The 16597-nt window shown below is 39.5% G+C and overlaps 1 protein-coding gene across 1 annotated transcript; it reads left to right on the top strand.

Moving 5' to 3' along the window:
* Positions 1-15514: 15514 nt before the first annotated feature.
* On the top strand, positions 15515-16423 carry ORYCUNV1R1613 (vomeronasal 1 receptor oryCunV1R1613). The gene is given in 1 exon segment (NM_001167300.1): positions 15515-16423. A coding segment is annotated over 1 exon segment (909 nt).
* The last annotated feature ends 174 nt before the right edge of the window (positions 16424-16597 follow it).

The following is a 16597-nucleotide window of genomic DNA, read 5'->3' as shown; positions in this document are numbered from 1 at the left end:
AATTCTTAAGTTGTTTAAGTCTGCAATCATAAAACAAATCTCACTCACCTTAATATACCCAGAATTGATACATTTGGGTTTCGGTAGAAAAACTAAAATGATAACAAAGAATGTAATTCAAGAAAATCATTTAACTCATGGTGAATGAGCTAAGCCACCACTCATTAACTTTACAAATATACAATTTTGAACAGGTGGTGATATTTCCAGACAGCTGTTTGGTAGTCCCTATACAAAAATCCTGGTACTGACAATTATTATAATGGAGGAAAATGACATTTGTGGTGACCTGCTAAATTTTAATCAGTTTCAAGCTTAAAAAAGCTTAACATTTTATGATAATAATAATTCAAGTTTCCAAATATGTAAAATTTCTTGACAAATTTTTACATTTAAAATTCAAAAACGAAAAGTAAAATAAATGAATTAGATTATGTTTTTTACAACATAAGTTTCACATTATGCATGTAGTAAGTAAACATGAGGAAAAAATGTTAAAATACAATAAAAAGAAATACAGTCTCAGCTCAAATACAGAAATGTAATTATAAATGTTGCTTCTTGGATATACTAATTATACCTTCACAATTATGAAATTAATTCTTGTGCCTGCAAATATCTTCTGACTTCAAAAGTGAATTTCTAATATTCAAGGCTGAAATCAGAAGAAGAGTACTTTCATCAGTGTCATCGGGATCATCCAAAAACACGCATGCAACCTACTTTCTTGTGGAGCACTTACCACTGACGGGGCTGAGAAGCACACACTCACGCAGCGGGGTCTCTGCAGGGAACTCATGCATGTGTGGTGAGGCTCTCTCTATGTGGTTATAGGAAAAGGAGGCAGTGAGCTCATCTCCCACCTGGCCCATTATTGTCAGGACAAGCTCTGGCTTTGGGACCAGTACAAACAGAAGACACTACAGGGAGATGTGGAAGATCACAGGGAAGGAGTAACTGGGATCTAAACTTGCTCATGTGTGAACATGTTTCTCTAGACTACAATGGCCCAAAGGAGCTGTATGATCTAAGCTCTTGTCAACAACACAGGAGTCTTGAATTACATCACCTGAAAATTAAGTAAATGCCATAACATTTATGTCAATGTTTTCTGTCTTGTTTGGGAGAACCATGGTGTCCTCATCAAACATCATGTTGCACATGATAAAAACATAAAATGTAAGCTGTCAATTAAAAATTAAAATACACATTTATCTTCCATCTAGACTATTAGATAGGATACATGGGGCAGAGAACATGTAATGGTGCTTTTTTTTTTTTACAGGTAGAGTTATAAACAGTGAGAGAGAGAGAGACAGAGAGAAAGATCTTCCTTCCGTTGGTTCACTCCCCTAATGGCTGCTGCCAAGCCCAGCGCTGTGCTGATCCGAAGCCAGGAGCCCGGTGCTTCCTCTCATGTCCCATGGGGGTGCAGAGATCCAAGCACTTGGGCCATCCTCTACTGCCCTCCCGGGCCACAACAGAAAGCTGGACTGGAAGAGGAGCAACCGGGACTAGTACCCGGCATCCCAACGGGGACTAGAACCTGGGGTGCTGAAGCCACAGGTGGAGGATTAGCCAAATGAGCCATGGCACCGGCCGTAATGGTGCTTCTTAAAACTGACCATGCAACTCCTGTTGGAAGCCTGTACTGAGAAACCCTAAGCTCAGCATTTCCTCTCAAAGTGCAATGTGTTATTCACCCATTTGGTATTCAGGGTTGGCCCTAAGAATTTGTGATCTTGCAGGTTTTTAGTTAAACACATGAACTGGTTTCCATAACAAGTTATCTCAATGCTGATGCTTCCCCTCCTCAACCCATTATCAGTAGCACTGAGCTAAAGAATCAAGCTGAGCAGGGTATTTCCCATGCCACTATTTTAACCTGAGGGCCATGGGCTACCAGGGAAGACCTCCAACCACGGCATAAAAATATCACTTTGCTGATGCTCTAAAGGTTAGAATACAAAGAGGCTTCCACAGCCTTGGCTGCTCATGACAAGAGGCTCAGGTAATTACTGACATCATAAATAAGAGTGTCAATTGTTAAATCAGCAACAGGAGTCACTGTGCAACTACTCTCCATGTAGGATCTCTGTCCTTAATATGTTGTACTATGTGAATTAACAGTAAAACTACTACTCAAACAGTACTTTATACTTGGTGTAGCTTTGTGGGTGCAACTGTTGAAATCTCTACTTAGTATATAGTGCATTGATCTTCTGTATATAAAGATAATTGAAAATGAATCTTGATGAAGAATGGGATGGGAGAGGGAGTGGGAGATGGGATGGTTGCCAGTGGGAGGGAGGATATGGGGGGGAAGCCACTAAATTCCAAAAGTTGTACTTTGGAAATTTATATTTATTAAACAAAAGTTGGAAAAAATTAAAAAATGAAAAGTGCTAGAGTAAGCAGCGATTTCTGTTTTTATCAAAAGCATATGTATATTCACACATATAATATAACTTATTATGTGCTGTGTGATCACAAGTGTGTTAAGAAGCAGCATACTGGGAACTGTGCATAAATTATGTAAATTTTCCAGTTATACATTAGGAATTGGGTATTAAGGGTCATATATTTTTAATGTTAGGGAAGACTCAGATTTCTAAGTTTGAATATCATTGATCTTCAGAATGCACAGATAAGAGCCAAATATTTAGGGTGTGAAAGACAGAAAAAGGAAGGGTGCACCAGTAGTGCAGAGTGATAATGCACTGCTGAGTTTATACTCGTTCTCTGTAATATTGTAGCAACCATTCAGTCTCCAGGAATGGAAAACAGGATGTCGGATGGAGTGTTTTAGAAGCTATGTTCTAATGAGGATGACATATAAGGTGCCCATGGATTTAGATATTTGTTCCATTTTGGTGTTTTTGGACTTGGGTATATGTGACTAGAAGCTCTGGAGAGGAGTGGGGGGAAGACTGAAGGGAGATTCCTAGCTGGAGCCTCACTGGGACCAGGCCTCAGCAGAGCATAGACCCTAGCAGTGCTAGTGCCCAGGGGAGCCCCCAGCTTCTGATCACTGTATGGCTGGGACATCTCCAGTTCTGTCTTTTTAAAGCGTTCTCAACAGAAACTTGCCTCCTGGTGTTTGCTTGATTTTATAGTTTCAGTCACGTTGCTAATATGAAAATATCAGTGTATATAAAACTACTGAGGGTGATGCTGATTGAGGTCTCTGAGCTGCCCTTGTGTGCTGAGCATGTACGTAGTCAACTTTGTTTCCTCACGGAGACCCTGTGGGTGGGTGCAGATGTGCCTGTGTGTGAGTCTATGTCAAGACACGGTTCCCATGGTAGGAGACACCATCAGCACTGACTTACTGTAGGCAGTGAGACCCGTTGTGGGCCTTTCGGAGATGTAAGTCTCATAGCCAGGAATAGGATGGGGAACCCCTGCACTGTGGAAGTCTTGGGTGCTGTAGGACACTGGGATGCCAAGTGTCGTACAACCTTCTTGTGGGATGGGGTTTTTCGCCAGGGACTTTCCAAGTCTTTTCCCACTCTGTGTGTGTCCTCTAGACATGTTAACCGCTTCGGACTGGCCCATGGGGATGTCTCCCCTCTGATCCATTGATGGGAGCTCTGTGGGTAAGCAGTTTCTGTATTTTCTGGGGCTTTATGTTGGGATTTTTGTCTTGAATCCTGAAATAGCTGTGGGTCTTGAAGATTGGCTGGGCAAGGAGCTGGCAGACATCACCATCAGTTGTGAGCAGGTACAGTTCTGGATGCTGCTCTTTTGCCGTACCCCTGATCACAGCATTCTGCAATTGTTCAGGACACCCAGAATGGAGGGACTGCTTGGCTTTCCCAAGTCCCCAGGTGCCCCTGACTTCTCATCTTTGTTGCAGGATCACTAAGGAGGGGTGCATGTGGTATCTGAGGAAAAAAGGGGTGTGATGCTCTGCACAGTCCCAGACAGGCTGGGCATTATGCTATGAGTCATCTGCCCTCAATCTTATCCCGTGGATGATACCATTTTCACAAACACCTTACTGAAGGCAGGACAGACCTCCCTAGGTTTGCAACCTTGTCCCAGCTGGCATCCCAGTGCCTACCCTAGTCTGCCTTAGCCCAGAGCTAAGCAATCCAGTAAACAACTTGGGAATAATAACTGGGAAGGAGCTGTATGTGGGGCAGGTGCCTGGTCCTCAGCTCTGAGTCCTAAGCTTCTGCAGGAGTGGAGGTGGAAGTCTGAGGTCTCTGCTCTGTCGCTAGTGGAGATGGATGTTGTCAGTAGCATTTCACAAAGGTGTGAATGCAGTGAAGGGCATCTGGTGTAGCCTGTTGGAAAGGCATCTGGTGCAGGTCTCTTAATCTCAAGGGGACAGCACAAGCTCTCTTTCAGCATCAGTCTTCTTTCCTATCAGGGGCCATTGTGTGATATTTCCATACCCAGATTTTATGTTGTTGGCAGGTTTAGATAACTTGCTCTGCAGCATTAAAAAACCAGGAGCTAAGAATAGGACAAGGTCATGGAAGCTCAACCAGGAGGGTGGGCTGACAGCTGCAGGCTGGTCATTCAGAAACAGGAGAAAAATACCCACTGGGATGAACATTGTTGAAGTCATGGTAAGCTTGAAACTCCACAACAGTATCCATTGTATCATTGGGACAATAACGGTAAATGATTTGAATGGTAAAGATTGATTCTTTAATTTAAATTTAAAAAGTTTTAATTTTATTAGAAAAGCAGAGGTACAGAGGTACTGACACAGGGAGATCTTCCACCCACTGCTGAACACTCTGAATGCATATAATACCCTAGGATATACCAGATGGGGGCCAAGAGCCAGAAACTCAATATAGGTTTCCCATATTTTTGACAGGGACACAAGCACTTGATTCATCACTTGTTGCCCTCTGGAGTGAGCATTAGCAGGAATTGGATGGAAGTGGAATAGCTAGGACTTAAATCAGGTACTCTGATATGAAGTGTAGATAACACAAGTGGCAGATTATTCACTTTGACAAATCCCTGCCCTAATTGAGCTTCTATGGATTTCATAGCAAAATCCTGAAATAGGGACAAAGTAGCAGTGGTCATCCAGTTGTATAAGAGGGGTTTCACCTGCAGATATTCATTCCATGCAATTTTCAATTTAGCAAAAGAATACTTACAAAGGCATATATCATTAGATGCCAAATAAGCAGATGTAAAAATCCAGCATCAATTCATCACAGAAACTCAGCAAACTAGGACTATAAGGGAACATTCTTATCCTAATGAAAGGTGCCTTTAAAAAAATCAAAGCACCCTGATCCTGAAAGACTGAGTGCCTTATCACCGAGCTTTGAAATAAAAGTAGAATATTCTCCAACCCATTTATATTCAACATTTTAGTGGAAGTCCTACAATAATAACAGAAAAAGGACCAATTGCTACAGAGTTCAGAAAGGAAGATTAAAATATCTGTACCAGAGATAACAATTTTATGTGAAAATCCCAACATATTTACAGTAAAATAAAAAAGACAACAAACACAACAACAACTGCACTAGTATTTTCATTTAGCCAGGTTGCAGGATACTAGATAAAAATAAAACAAAAATAGAAAAGTCTATTATTCTTCTTTATGGCAGTAATGAACTGAATTTCAACATGTTAAAGAATTTAAAAAATAATATCTATTTCTATAGTACAAAAAACATGCTACTTGAAGATATGCACTCTACAAAACTTGAAGGTGTCCATTTGTCAAAAAGCACAAATCACTGATGACAGTGATGCATACAGATGCATATATATGCAGAGAAGAACAATGACCCATGGAGGGCCCAGTATTGTGATATCAGTTCTGCCCATTTTGATGAAATGGATTCCATTTCCCACAAGAAGACTACTCCTCACAGAACTTGGCATCCCAGTGTCCTACAGCACCCAAGACTTCCACAGTGCAGGGGTTCCCCATCCTATTCCTGGCTGTGAGACTTACATCTCTGAAAGGCCCACAACGGGTCTCACTGCCTACAGTAAGTCAGTGCTGATGGTGTCTCCTACCATGGGAACCGTGTCTTGACATAGACTCACACACAGGCACATCTGCACCCACCCACAGGGTCTCTGTGAGGAAACAAAGTTGACTACGTACATGCTCAGCACACAAGGGCAGCTCAGAGACCTCAATCAGCATCACCCTCAGTAGTTTTATATACACTGATATTTTCATATTAGCAACGTGACTGAAACTATAAAATCAAGCAAACACCAGGAGGCAAGTTTCTGTTGAGAACGCTTTAAAAAGACAGAACTGGAGATGTCCCAGCCATACAGTGATCAGAAGCTGGGGGCTCCCCTGGGCACTAGCACTGCTAGGGTCTATGCTCTGCTGAGGCCTGGTCCCAGTGAGGCTCCAGCTAGGAATCTCCCTTCAGTCTTCCCCCCACTCCTCTCCAGAGCTTCTAGTCACATATACCCAAGTCCAAAAACACCAAAATGGAACAAATATCTAAATCCATGGGCACCTTATATGTCATCCTCATTAGAACATAGCTTCTAAAACACTCCATCCGACATCCTGTTTTCCATTCCTGGAGACTGAATGGTTGCTACAATATTACAGAGAACGAGTATAAACTCAGCAGTGCATTATCACTCTGCACTACTGGTGCACCCTTCCTTTTTCTGTCTTTCACACCCTAAATATTTGGCTCTTATCTGTGCATTCTGAAGATCAATGATATTCAAACTTAGAAATCTGAGTCTTCCCTAACATTAAAAATATATGACCCTTAATACCTAATTCCTAATGTATAACTGAAAAAATTTACATAATTTATGCACAGTTCCCAACATACTGCTTCTTAACACACTTGTGATCACACAGCACATGATCAGTAACATTATGTGGGTGAATGTAAACCCACTGTTCATAAAAACAAACTTACTCAGAAATCACTGTCTACTCTAGCCTTTAGAGCACTAGTAAACAAAGTGATATTTTAATGCAGTGATTGGATGTCTTTCCTCTTAGCCCATGGCCCTCAGGTTAAAATAGTGGCATTGACAAATCAAACCCACAATGAGGTATCATCTCACCCGGGTTAGAATGGCTCACATACAGAAATCTACCAACAACAGATGCTGGCGAGGATGTGGGGAAAAAGGGACACTAACCCACTGTTGGTGGGAATGCAAACTGGTGAAGCCACTATGGAAGTCAGTCTGGAAATTCCTCAGAAACCTGAATATAACCCTACCGTTCAACCCAGCCATCCCACTTCTTGGAATTTACCCAAAGGAATTTAAATTGGCAAACAAAAAAGCGGTCTGCACCCTAATGTTTATTGCAGCTCAATTCACAATAGCTAAGACCTGGAACCAACCTAAATGCCCATCAACGGTAGACTGGATAAAGAAATTATGGGATATGTACTCTTTAGAATACTATACAGCAGTCAAAAACAATGAAATCCGGTGATTTGCAACAAAATGGAGGAATCTGGAACACATCATGCTGAGTGAAATAAGCCTGTCGCAAAGGGACAAAGAGCATATGTTCTCCCTGATCGGTGACAACTGACTGAACACCAAAAAGGAAACCTGTTGAAGTGAAATGGACACTATGGGAAACGGTGACTTGATCAGCATAGCCCTGACCATTAATGAACAACTTAATACATTATCCCTCTTAGTAGTTTTTTTGTCTGCTCTACTTAATATGACTGGTTTAATTCTGTAATTAATACACAGTTATTCTTAAGTGTTGAAATTTAACTGAAATGTGATCCCTGTTAAATATAAGAGTGGGAATAAGAGAGGGAAGAGATGTATAATTTGGGACATGCTCAAGCTGACTTGCCCCAAATGGTAGAGTTAGAAACATACCAGGAGATTCCAATTCAATCCCATCAAGGTGGCATGTACCAATGCCATCTCACTAGTCCAAGTGATCAATTTCAGTTCACAATTGATCATAATGAAAGGACTAAGAGTCAAAGGGAGCACATAAACAAGTCTAGTGCATGCTAATACTAACCGATAGAATAAATAAAGGGGAGAGTGATCCAACATGGGAAGCAAGATACTCAGCAGACTCATAGAATGGCAGATGTCCTAAACAGCACTCAGGACTCAGAATCAGCCCTAAAGGCATTCGGATCTGGCTGAAAAGCCCATGAGAGTATTACAGGCATGGAAAGCCAAGACACTCTGGCAAAAAAAAAAAAAAAAGACATAAATGAAAGATCTCTGTGAGTGAGATCCCAGTGGAAAGAACAGGTCTTCAAAGAAGGAGGTACCTTTCTCTGAAGGGAGGAGAGAACTTCCACTTTGACTATGACCTGTCTAAATAAGATAAGAGTCGGTGAACTCAAAAGGCTTCCATAGCCTTGGAAACTCATGACTGGAGCATAGGGAGATTACTGATGCCATAAACAGGAGTGTCAATTTGTAAAGTCAACAACAGGAGTCACTGTGCACTTACTCCTCATGTAGGATCTCTGTCCTTAATGTGCTGTGCATTGTGATTTAATGCTATAACGATTACTCAGACAGTATATTTCACTTTGTGTTTCTATGTGGGTGCAAACTGTTGAAATCTTTACTTAATGTATACTAAACTGATCCTCTGTATATAAATAAAATTGAAAATGAATCTTGATAAGAATGGAAGGGGAGAGAGAGCGGGAAAGTGGAGGGTTGCGGGTGGGAGGGAAGTCATGGGGCGGGTTGGAAGGCAATATAATCCATAAGCTGTACTTTGGAAATCTATATTCATTAAATAAAATTAAAAAAAGAAATAATGCAATATATAAGCAATTGAACTAAACAGTTAAAAAAATAAAATAGTGGCATTGAAAGACCCTGCTCTGCTTGATTTTCTAGGTCAGTGCTACTACTATTGGGTTGAATAGGGGAACATCAGCATTATGAGATAACTTGTTATGGAAACCAGTTCATGTGTTTAACTGAAAACCTCCAAGATCACAAATTCTTAGGGCCAACCCTGAATACCAAATGGTTGAATAACACATGAAATTTGAGAGGAAATGCTGAGCTCAGGGTTTCTCAGTACAGGCTTCCAACAGGGGTTTCATGTTCATTTTTAAGAAGCACTATTACATGTTCTCTGCCTCATGTATCCTAATAGTCTATGTGGAAGATAAATGTGTATTTTAATTTTTTTAATTGACAGCTTACATTTTATGTTTTTATCATGTGCAACATGATGTTTGATGGAGGACACATGAGGAAGCCACCAGGACTCTCCCAAACAAGACAGAAAACATTAACATAAATGCTATGCATTGACTTAGTTTTCAGCTGGGGATATTCAAGACTCCTGTGTAGTTTCAAGGACTTAGATCATACAGCCCCTTTGGGCCATTATAGACTAGGGAATTGTGTTCACACATGAGCAAGTTTGGATCTAAGCTGTTCCTTCCCTGTGATCTTCCACATCTCCCTGTAGTGTCTTCTGTTTGTACTGGTCCCAAAGCCAGAGCTTGTCCTGACAACTGTGGATCAGGTGGGAGATGAGCTCACTGCCTCCTTTTTTCATAACCACACAGAGAGAGCCTCACCACACATGCATGAGTTCCCTGCAGAGACCCCGCTGCGTGAGTGTGTGCTTCTCAGCCCTGTCAGTGGTGGTGAGTGCTCCACAAGAAAGTGGGTTCTATGGGTGTTTAAGATGATGCTGATGACATGTGAGGAAAGCACTGTTCTCCTTATTTCAGCTTTGAATATTAGAAATTCACTTTTTTTTTCTCATGCAATTAACAAAGGATAAGGTTTATTGATGATCCGACATGTCGGGGCCCCCCATCTCAGGACAGGCGGGCGGCCTCGAATAGTCTTGGGTTGGGGTCTTTATACACGTTTAAACAAAGAAAATCAATCAGAAATTCACTTTTGAAGTCAGAAGATATTTGCAGGCACAAGCATTAATTTCATAATCTTGTGAAGATATGATTAATACATCCAAGAAGCAACATTTATAATTACATTTCTGTATTTGAACCGGAATTGTATTCCTTTTTTTTTTTTTTTTGCGCTTTAGTATTTTTTCACAGGTACACTTACTACATGCATAGTGTGAAATTGTATTTTGTAAAATAGACACAATCTAACTCACAATGTTTTATTTCTTTTTGTTTTTAATGTAAAAATTTGTTAAGAAATTTAAAGTATTTTGAAATGTGAATTATTATGGCATAAAACATTCTTTTTTTAAATCTTGAAAGTAATTGAATTGTAGCAGGTCACCACAAATGTTATTTTCCCTCCCTCTATTATTATAATTGTCAGATTTTTGTTTAGGGCCTACTAGACAACTGTCTAGAAATATCATCACCTGTTCATAATTGCATATTTGTAAATTTAATGAATGGCAGCTTAGTACATGCACCATGAGTTATATGATTTTCCTGAATTACACTCTGTTATTGTTTAGGTTTTCTACCTAAACCCAAATGTATTATCTGGGTGTATAGTTGAGTGAGATTTGTTTTATGATTACAGACAAAATAACTTGAGAATTTCAAGAATTTAGCTTTCCTTTTGGTAAAAGAACCCCCTAATTTAGTACTTTTTCTGTTTACTTAGTTTCATTTTTTTTTTATCTTCAAAACATATTTGGATTTGACTAGTTAATTTTAATGTCTTTATTGATTCATATTAAATTCCATGGCAGTTTATGAATTCAGGGACTGCTTGTCTATGTGACTTTAAATGAGATAAAGGTAAGTGTAAAGAGATTCAACTAGAAAAGAGGAAATGCTATAGTTACTTGTTGCAAAGCCTAGTGACTCTATTATTGTTAGTGGTACTATGCATTCCGATACTGCTGACACAAAAAGATTCAAATATTCTCATCACAAAGAAGAAATTGTATATGAGGCGATGAATATGTTAATTAACATGGCTGAATCATTCAGTGATGTATACTTGTATCTTTTTAAAAAGATTTTCTTTATTTTTTTGAGAGATAGAGTTACATACAGTGAGAGGGCGAGACAGAGAGAAAGGTCTTCCATCTGCTAGTTAACTCCCCAAATATGCCGCAAGCATCAGAGCTGAGCCGATCTGAAACTAGGAGCCAGGTGCTTCTTACTGGTCTCCTATGTGAATGTAGGGGACCAAGCACTTGGGCCATCTTCTACTGTTATCCCAGGCCACAGAAGAGAGCTGGATTGGAAGAGGAGCAGCAGGGACTAGAACTGCCACCCGTATGGGATGCTGGCACCACAGGCGGAGGATTTACTTACTGCACCATGGCGCCTGCCTTGTGTACTTGTATCTTAACATCACATTGTGCCCCACAAACATGCTTACTGTTTTCACAAAAACAACAAATTAAATTAAATTACAGACCGTAAATCTTATTATGATATGATAATAACAAAAGAAAACAAAATAGTGATGATGATTGTACATTTCTTGCTCACAAATGCCAAATGCCTCAAGCAACACAGTCTGTAAACAGCCTTGGTTTCCAGACATAGATCCTGATGATAATCCAGTGCTGCAGGCTTTATGCAGTTTGGCAGGTGAGCAATTAAGAGAAGGACCTTCCGCGAGGCCAAACCATGGCACCTGCAGCAGAGAGAGCAGGTTCTCCTCTCCCTCCCTGATCCCTACCTGACACTGCTGCTGTAACTCTCACCCTCTACTGATTTTGATGCAGAGAGAGGCAGCAGTATTAGGGGAAAGGGTGTGTTAGACTTTGTGCATCTCCTCTAAAATTCTCAGAGTTTCTTTGTGCCATGGATGACCAGACATTTGTTTCACAGCGCTAGCCACAGAATATGGTCCAATTGATGAGAAAAAAATGTTGTTGATTTGTGTAATTTGGCCATAAAGCACAAAGCACTATTTTTGAATGTACATTATAAAATTTTATCCAGTCAAAAAAAGTACAAAAGTCTGTAATTTAGGATATCCTTCCTAAAGTAATAATTCTCTGAGTATTAGATACTAGTGTAAGATTGAAGATCTTAACAGTGTTCTCTCTGAAATGACAATCTTGTATCTGAAATAGCCCTTGGGTTATTGTAGGCTTCTTTTTTCCTTTGTACTCCTCTTTTCTTCTGCTCTAAGACCACAGACTTTATGGTAGTTTTTTGTTCCTGGTACACTTAATGGGGTTATTTTCCCCACCATAACTCACCACTATATCTATACTTTGAGACCTAAAATATTGAGAATAAAGTGAAAACCAGTGTAATGACAATGAACCTGACCTGCATTATCTGTCTTCTGAGAGTTTTCACAGGCTTCACCCTCACCCCAGGACAAACTGGTGGGCACTTCTCATAGTACAGGTTATGATGTGTATTCACACGTGTACATTTTATGAATAACTTGGAATCCACTTTCCTTTACACCTACTCTGTCTGCATTTGATATCTATGGATTTAATCTGTCTTTTCCTTCTATTCCCTTTCCCTCATGTTATTCTAAACTACATGTTGATTTCCAGGATAAGTATGTAAAGTCAGAAAATTAAAACAAAGGGTTTCCTTTTAATTAAATTTAAATTCTGATAAAGATTGAATGACTTTTTATTAAGAATATATAATATTTGACTCTTTATTGCAACAGTGTAAAATTAGAATATGCCTTTCTCAAAGAATTATCTATTTACATGATATTTATATTTAGTGAGTATGTTGTATTTTGTCTAATAACCTCTACTCAGAAAACCATGCTTCTCTGCAATCCAGAATCACCAGCAACCTTCTCAGAACCTCACTGAAGTAGTGTGTTGCCTTCCAACAGGTGAAAGTTGCATTTGCTGACAGCCATACATCAAAGACAGTAAACCAGATATATCTTTGATTCAAAACAACAAATACTAAAATTATGTCTGCAATATTTTATCTGACAATTTATGTCATCTCATCTATATGACTCAATACATGAATTACATTGATAAATATACTAATAATTTTCTTAATTAAAATTAACTAAGAAAATATATTCAAAAATTAATTATGCACACATTAATGATCTCTGTTCTATTGTTTATTTTCCATTAGTACTCGAAACAGACTTAAAATTTGGAAATGCTGTGTTAATGCCGTTACGCCAATATGGTTCTGGTGCTTCTCCTGGGTCCAATCTGAGAGAAAAACCAAGACTGCTGAAGGTGTTGAGATTTTTGATGGCAGCAATATATTGTTTGGCTTCACCAGTCACTTCACTTCAGTTCAGATGTTAATAATAATAATAACTTCAAATAATAATAATAATAATTCTTTAGTAGATGAAGCTTTGTGAAAGAATAATATGTAATCAACTCATGGTTTCTCCATTTTACACACACGCATTTTAATTAGCATTATAAATGTATCAAACTCAGATGCAAATGTCTAACTAGGAGTCAAGAATGAAAGCTCCCAACAATTCTGTATTAACTTACATATTTTTATTGATGGGACTAGAGTAAGTGGTCTTGATAATATAATTATATACTTATCAGCCTTGGAAAAGGGAGGAAAATGTGGTAATTTTCTGGTTTTTTTTCTCATCAATATACAGCTAAAATGTTACAATCTTTTGCTATAGCTTAGATGTTTTCTCTGAAATTCATGTTAAAATTTAATCAAAATTGTAGGAAGTGATTAGGCTGTGACAGCTCTAACTTCTTGGCTGTGATTAGTGCCATTATAAAAAGGCACATTAGCCCCCTTACTCTCTTGATCCTTCCCCTTGTACTGTGGGATTATGAATAAATAAGGCACTCATCACATAACATTCCTCAATCTTGGACAGTGAGAAAAATTTCTCTCATTTAAAAATTTGTACATGGAGGCTGGCACTGTGTTGTATTTGAAAAAGTGGGTAAAGTCACCACCTGCAGTATCGGCATCCTTTTTGAGTCTTAATTTGAGTTAAGGCTGTTCCGCTTGCAATCCAGCTCTCTGCTATGGCCTAGGAAAGCAGTAAAAGATGGTTTAAGTTCTTGTGCCCCTGTGAGAGTGATCCAACATGGGAAGTGAGATACTCAGCAGACTCATAGAATGGCAGATGTCCTAAATAGCACTCTGGCCTCAGAATCAGCCCTAAAGGCATTCGGATCTGGCTGAAAAGCCCATGAGAGTATTTCAGGCATGGAAAGCCAAGACACTCTGGCAAAAAGATCTCTGTGAGTGAGATCCCAGTGGAAAGAACAGGTCTTCAAAGAAGGAGGTACCTTTCTCTGAAGGGAGGAGAGAACCTCCACTTTGACTATGACCTTGTCTAAACAAGATAAGAGTCGGAGAACTCAGAGGGCTTCCATAGCCTTGGAAACTCATGACTGGAGCATAGGGAGATTACTGATGCCATAGACAGGAGTGTCAATTGGTAAAGTCAACAACAGGAGTCACTGTGCACTTACTCCTCATGTAGGATCTCTGTCCTTAATGTGCTGTACATTGAGATTTAATGCTATAACAAGTACTCAAACAATATATTTCACTTTGTGTTTCTATGGGGGTGCAAACTGTTGAAATTTGTACTTAATGCATACTAAACTGATCTTCTGTAAAAAAAAAAAAAGAAATTATCAATTCCCAACTTGACTCTCACTGGGATTAAACATGACAATAGGTCTGATCTGATTTCATCATCATTTAAAAAAATCATCTATTATTTTTCACTTTATGTTTCTGTGTGGGAGCAAACCGTTGAAATCCTTACTTAATGTATACTAAGCTGATCTTCTGTATATTAAGATAATTGAAAATGAATCTTGATGTGAATGGAAGGGGAGAGGGAGTGGGAAATGGGAGGGTTGTGGGTGGGAGGGACGTTATGGGGGGGAAGCCATTGTAATCCATAAGTCGTACTTTGGAAATTTACATTCATTAAATAAAAGTTAAAAAAAAAACAGTTCTTGTGCCCCTGCACCCACGAAAGGAGACCTAGAAGAAGCTCCTGGCTCCTAGCTTCGGATTGGTCCAGCTCCAGCTGTTGCAGATCTTTGCAGAGTAAACCAACAGATGGAAAGTCTTTCTCTCTCTCTCTTTGCCTATGCTTCTGTAACAGTCTTTCAAATATAATCTGTAAAAATTTAGAAATGATATTATAGCACCATAAGTAGAATAAGACACTCTAGATTAAAAAAAATTAGGGAGGATACTTATGCTTCTATCTGAGGTAATAGCATGCTAAATAATGGAACTATTTTAACATTGAATCTATGTTAAATAAAATTTGAAGGGAATTATGCTTTCTACTGAGGATCCAAAAATTTCTCAATGCATGGGAAACTATTGTGCAATCACATGTGTAGCAAGAAAGTGAAGGATTTATGATGTTTTCCACTTGAAGCTTGAAAGCTGGATTTTGACAATATTCTCATGAATAGAATAGAGTTCACAAAATAAATTTCTGTGATGGAAACTGTAACTACAGAGATCAAATTTCATTGTGAAGATAGGGAGTTAGAAAGCAAATTTCTAGTAGGCAGAATAATGCCATCTGATGATATGAGATGTACCGTTCTTGTTTGTTTACTTTTCAGACTTGCATGTGTTTCTTCACTGATATTAAGATGAGCTCAATTTCTGTTTACATGGCTGTTTATAAATGCATTCTTTATCAAGCTGGCATTGGAATCTCAGCCAACACCTTCCTCTTCCTCTCTCACATCTCCACAATCCTGCTGGATCGTCGGCCTAAGCCCACTGACCTGACCACCTGTCACCTGGCCTTAGTCCACATTGCTTTGCTTACTACTGTGCTGTTTTTGCTCTCTCCAGACCTGTTTGAGTCATTGAATGTATGGAATGACTTCAAGTGTAAGGCTTTGTTCTACATCAACAGAGTGATGAAGGGCCTGTCCATCTTTACCACCTGCCTCATGAGCATCATTCAGGCCATCACCATGAGCCCCCACACCTCCCAGTTGGCACAGTTTAAATATAAATGCACACATTTCATCTTCTACTTATTTTTCTTCATATGGTTAGTCTGCTTGTCTTTCAGCACTACCACACTCTTCCACACTGTGGCATCTTCCAATGAGACCCAGACCAATCTGATGGCTCTCACTCAATACTGCTCATTTTCCCCCATAATGCCTGGCATCATGGGATTGATGTTCACCCTGACAACATCCAGGGACGTCTTCCTGGTGGGTGTCATGCTGCTCTCAAGTGCATACATGGTGATCCTCTTACTCAGGCATCAGAGGAGGTCCCAGCACCTTCACAGCACCAGCCTCTCCCCAAGATCCTCCCCAGAGAAAAGGGCCACCCAGACCATCCTGCTGCTGGTGAGTTTCTTTGTGGTCATGTACTGGGTGGACTTCATCATCTCATCCTCCTCCTTGATACTGTGGACATATGACTCAGTTATCGTGGGTGTCCAGTGTGTTGTGGTCAATGTCTATGCCACTGTCAGTCCATTGGTGCTTATCAGTTCTGATAAGAGGATACTCAATTTTTTGCACAATATGTCATGGAAAACCTTTTGGTTTTAACAGATTGATGACAAAAATGGTTGTCTTTCAGTGGACATGTTGTTCAGCAGTTAAGGTACCACTTGGAATGCCCGCATCCCATATTGGAGTGCCTAGGTTTGAATTCTGCCTTTGTTTCTGATCCAGCTTATTGTTAGTGCACAGTGTAATTGGCAGCATGTGTTTGCTCAAGTA

This window comes from Oryctolagus cuniculus, chromosome 19, assembly GCF_051225735.1.
Source record: "Oryctolagus cuniculus isolate XC-2025 breed Fujian yellow rabbit chromosome 19, ASM5122573v1, whole genome shotgun sequence".
Taxonomy (NCBI): domain Eukaryota; kingdom Metazoa; phylum Chordata; class Mammalia; order Lagomorpha; family Leporidae; genus Oryctolagus; species Oryctolagus cuniculus.
The sequence above is the reverse complement of the archived record's forward strand: the minus strand, read 5'-3'. Positions and strand labels throughout refer to the sequence as shown.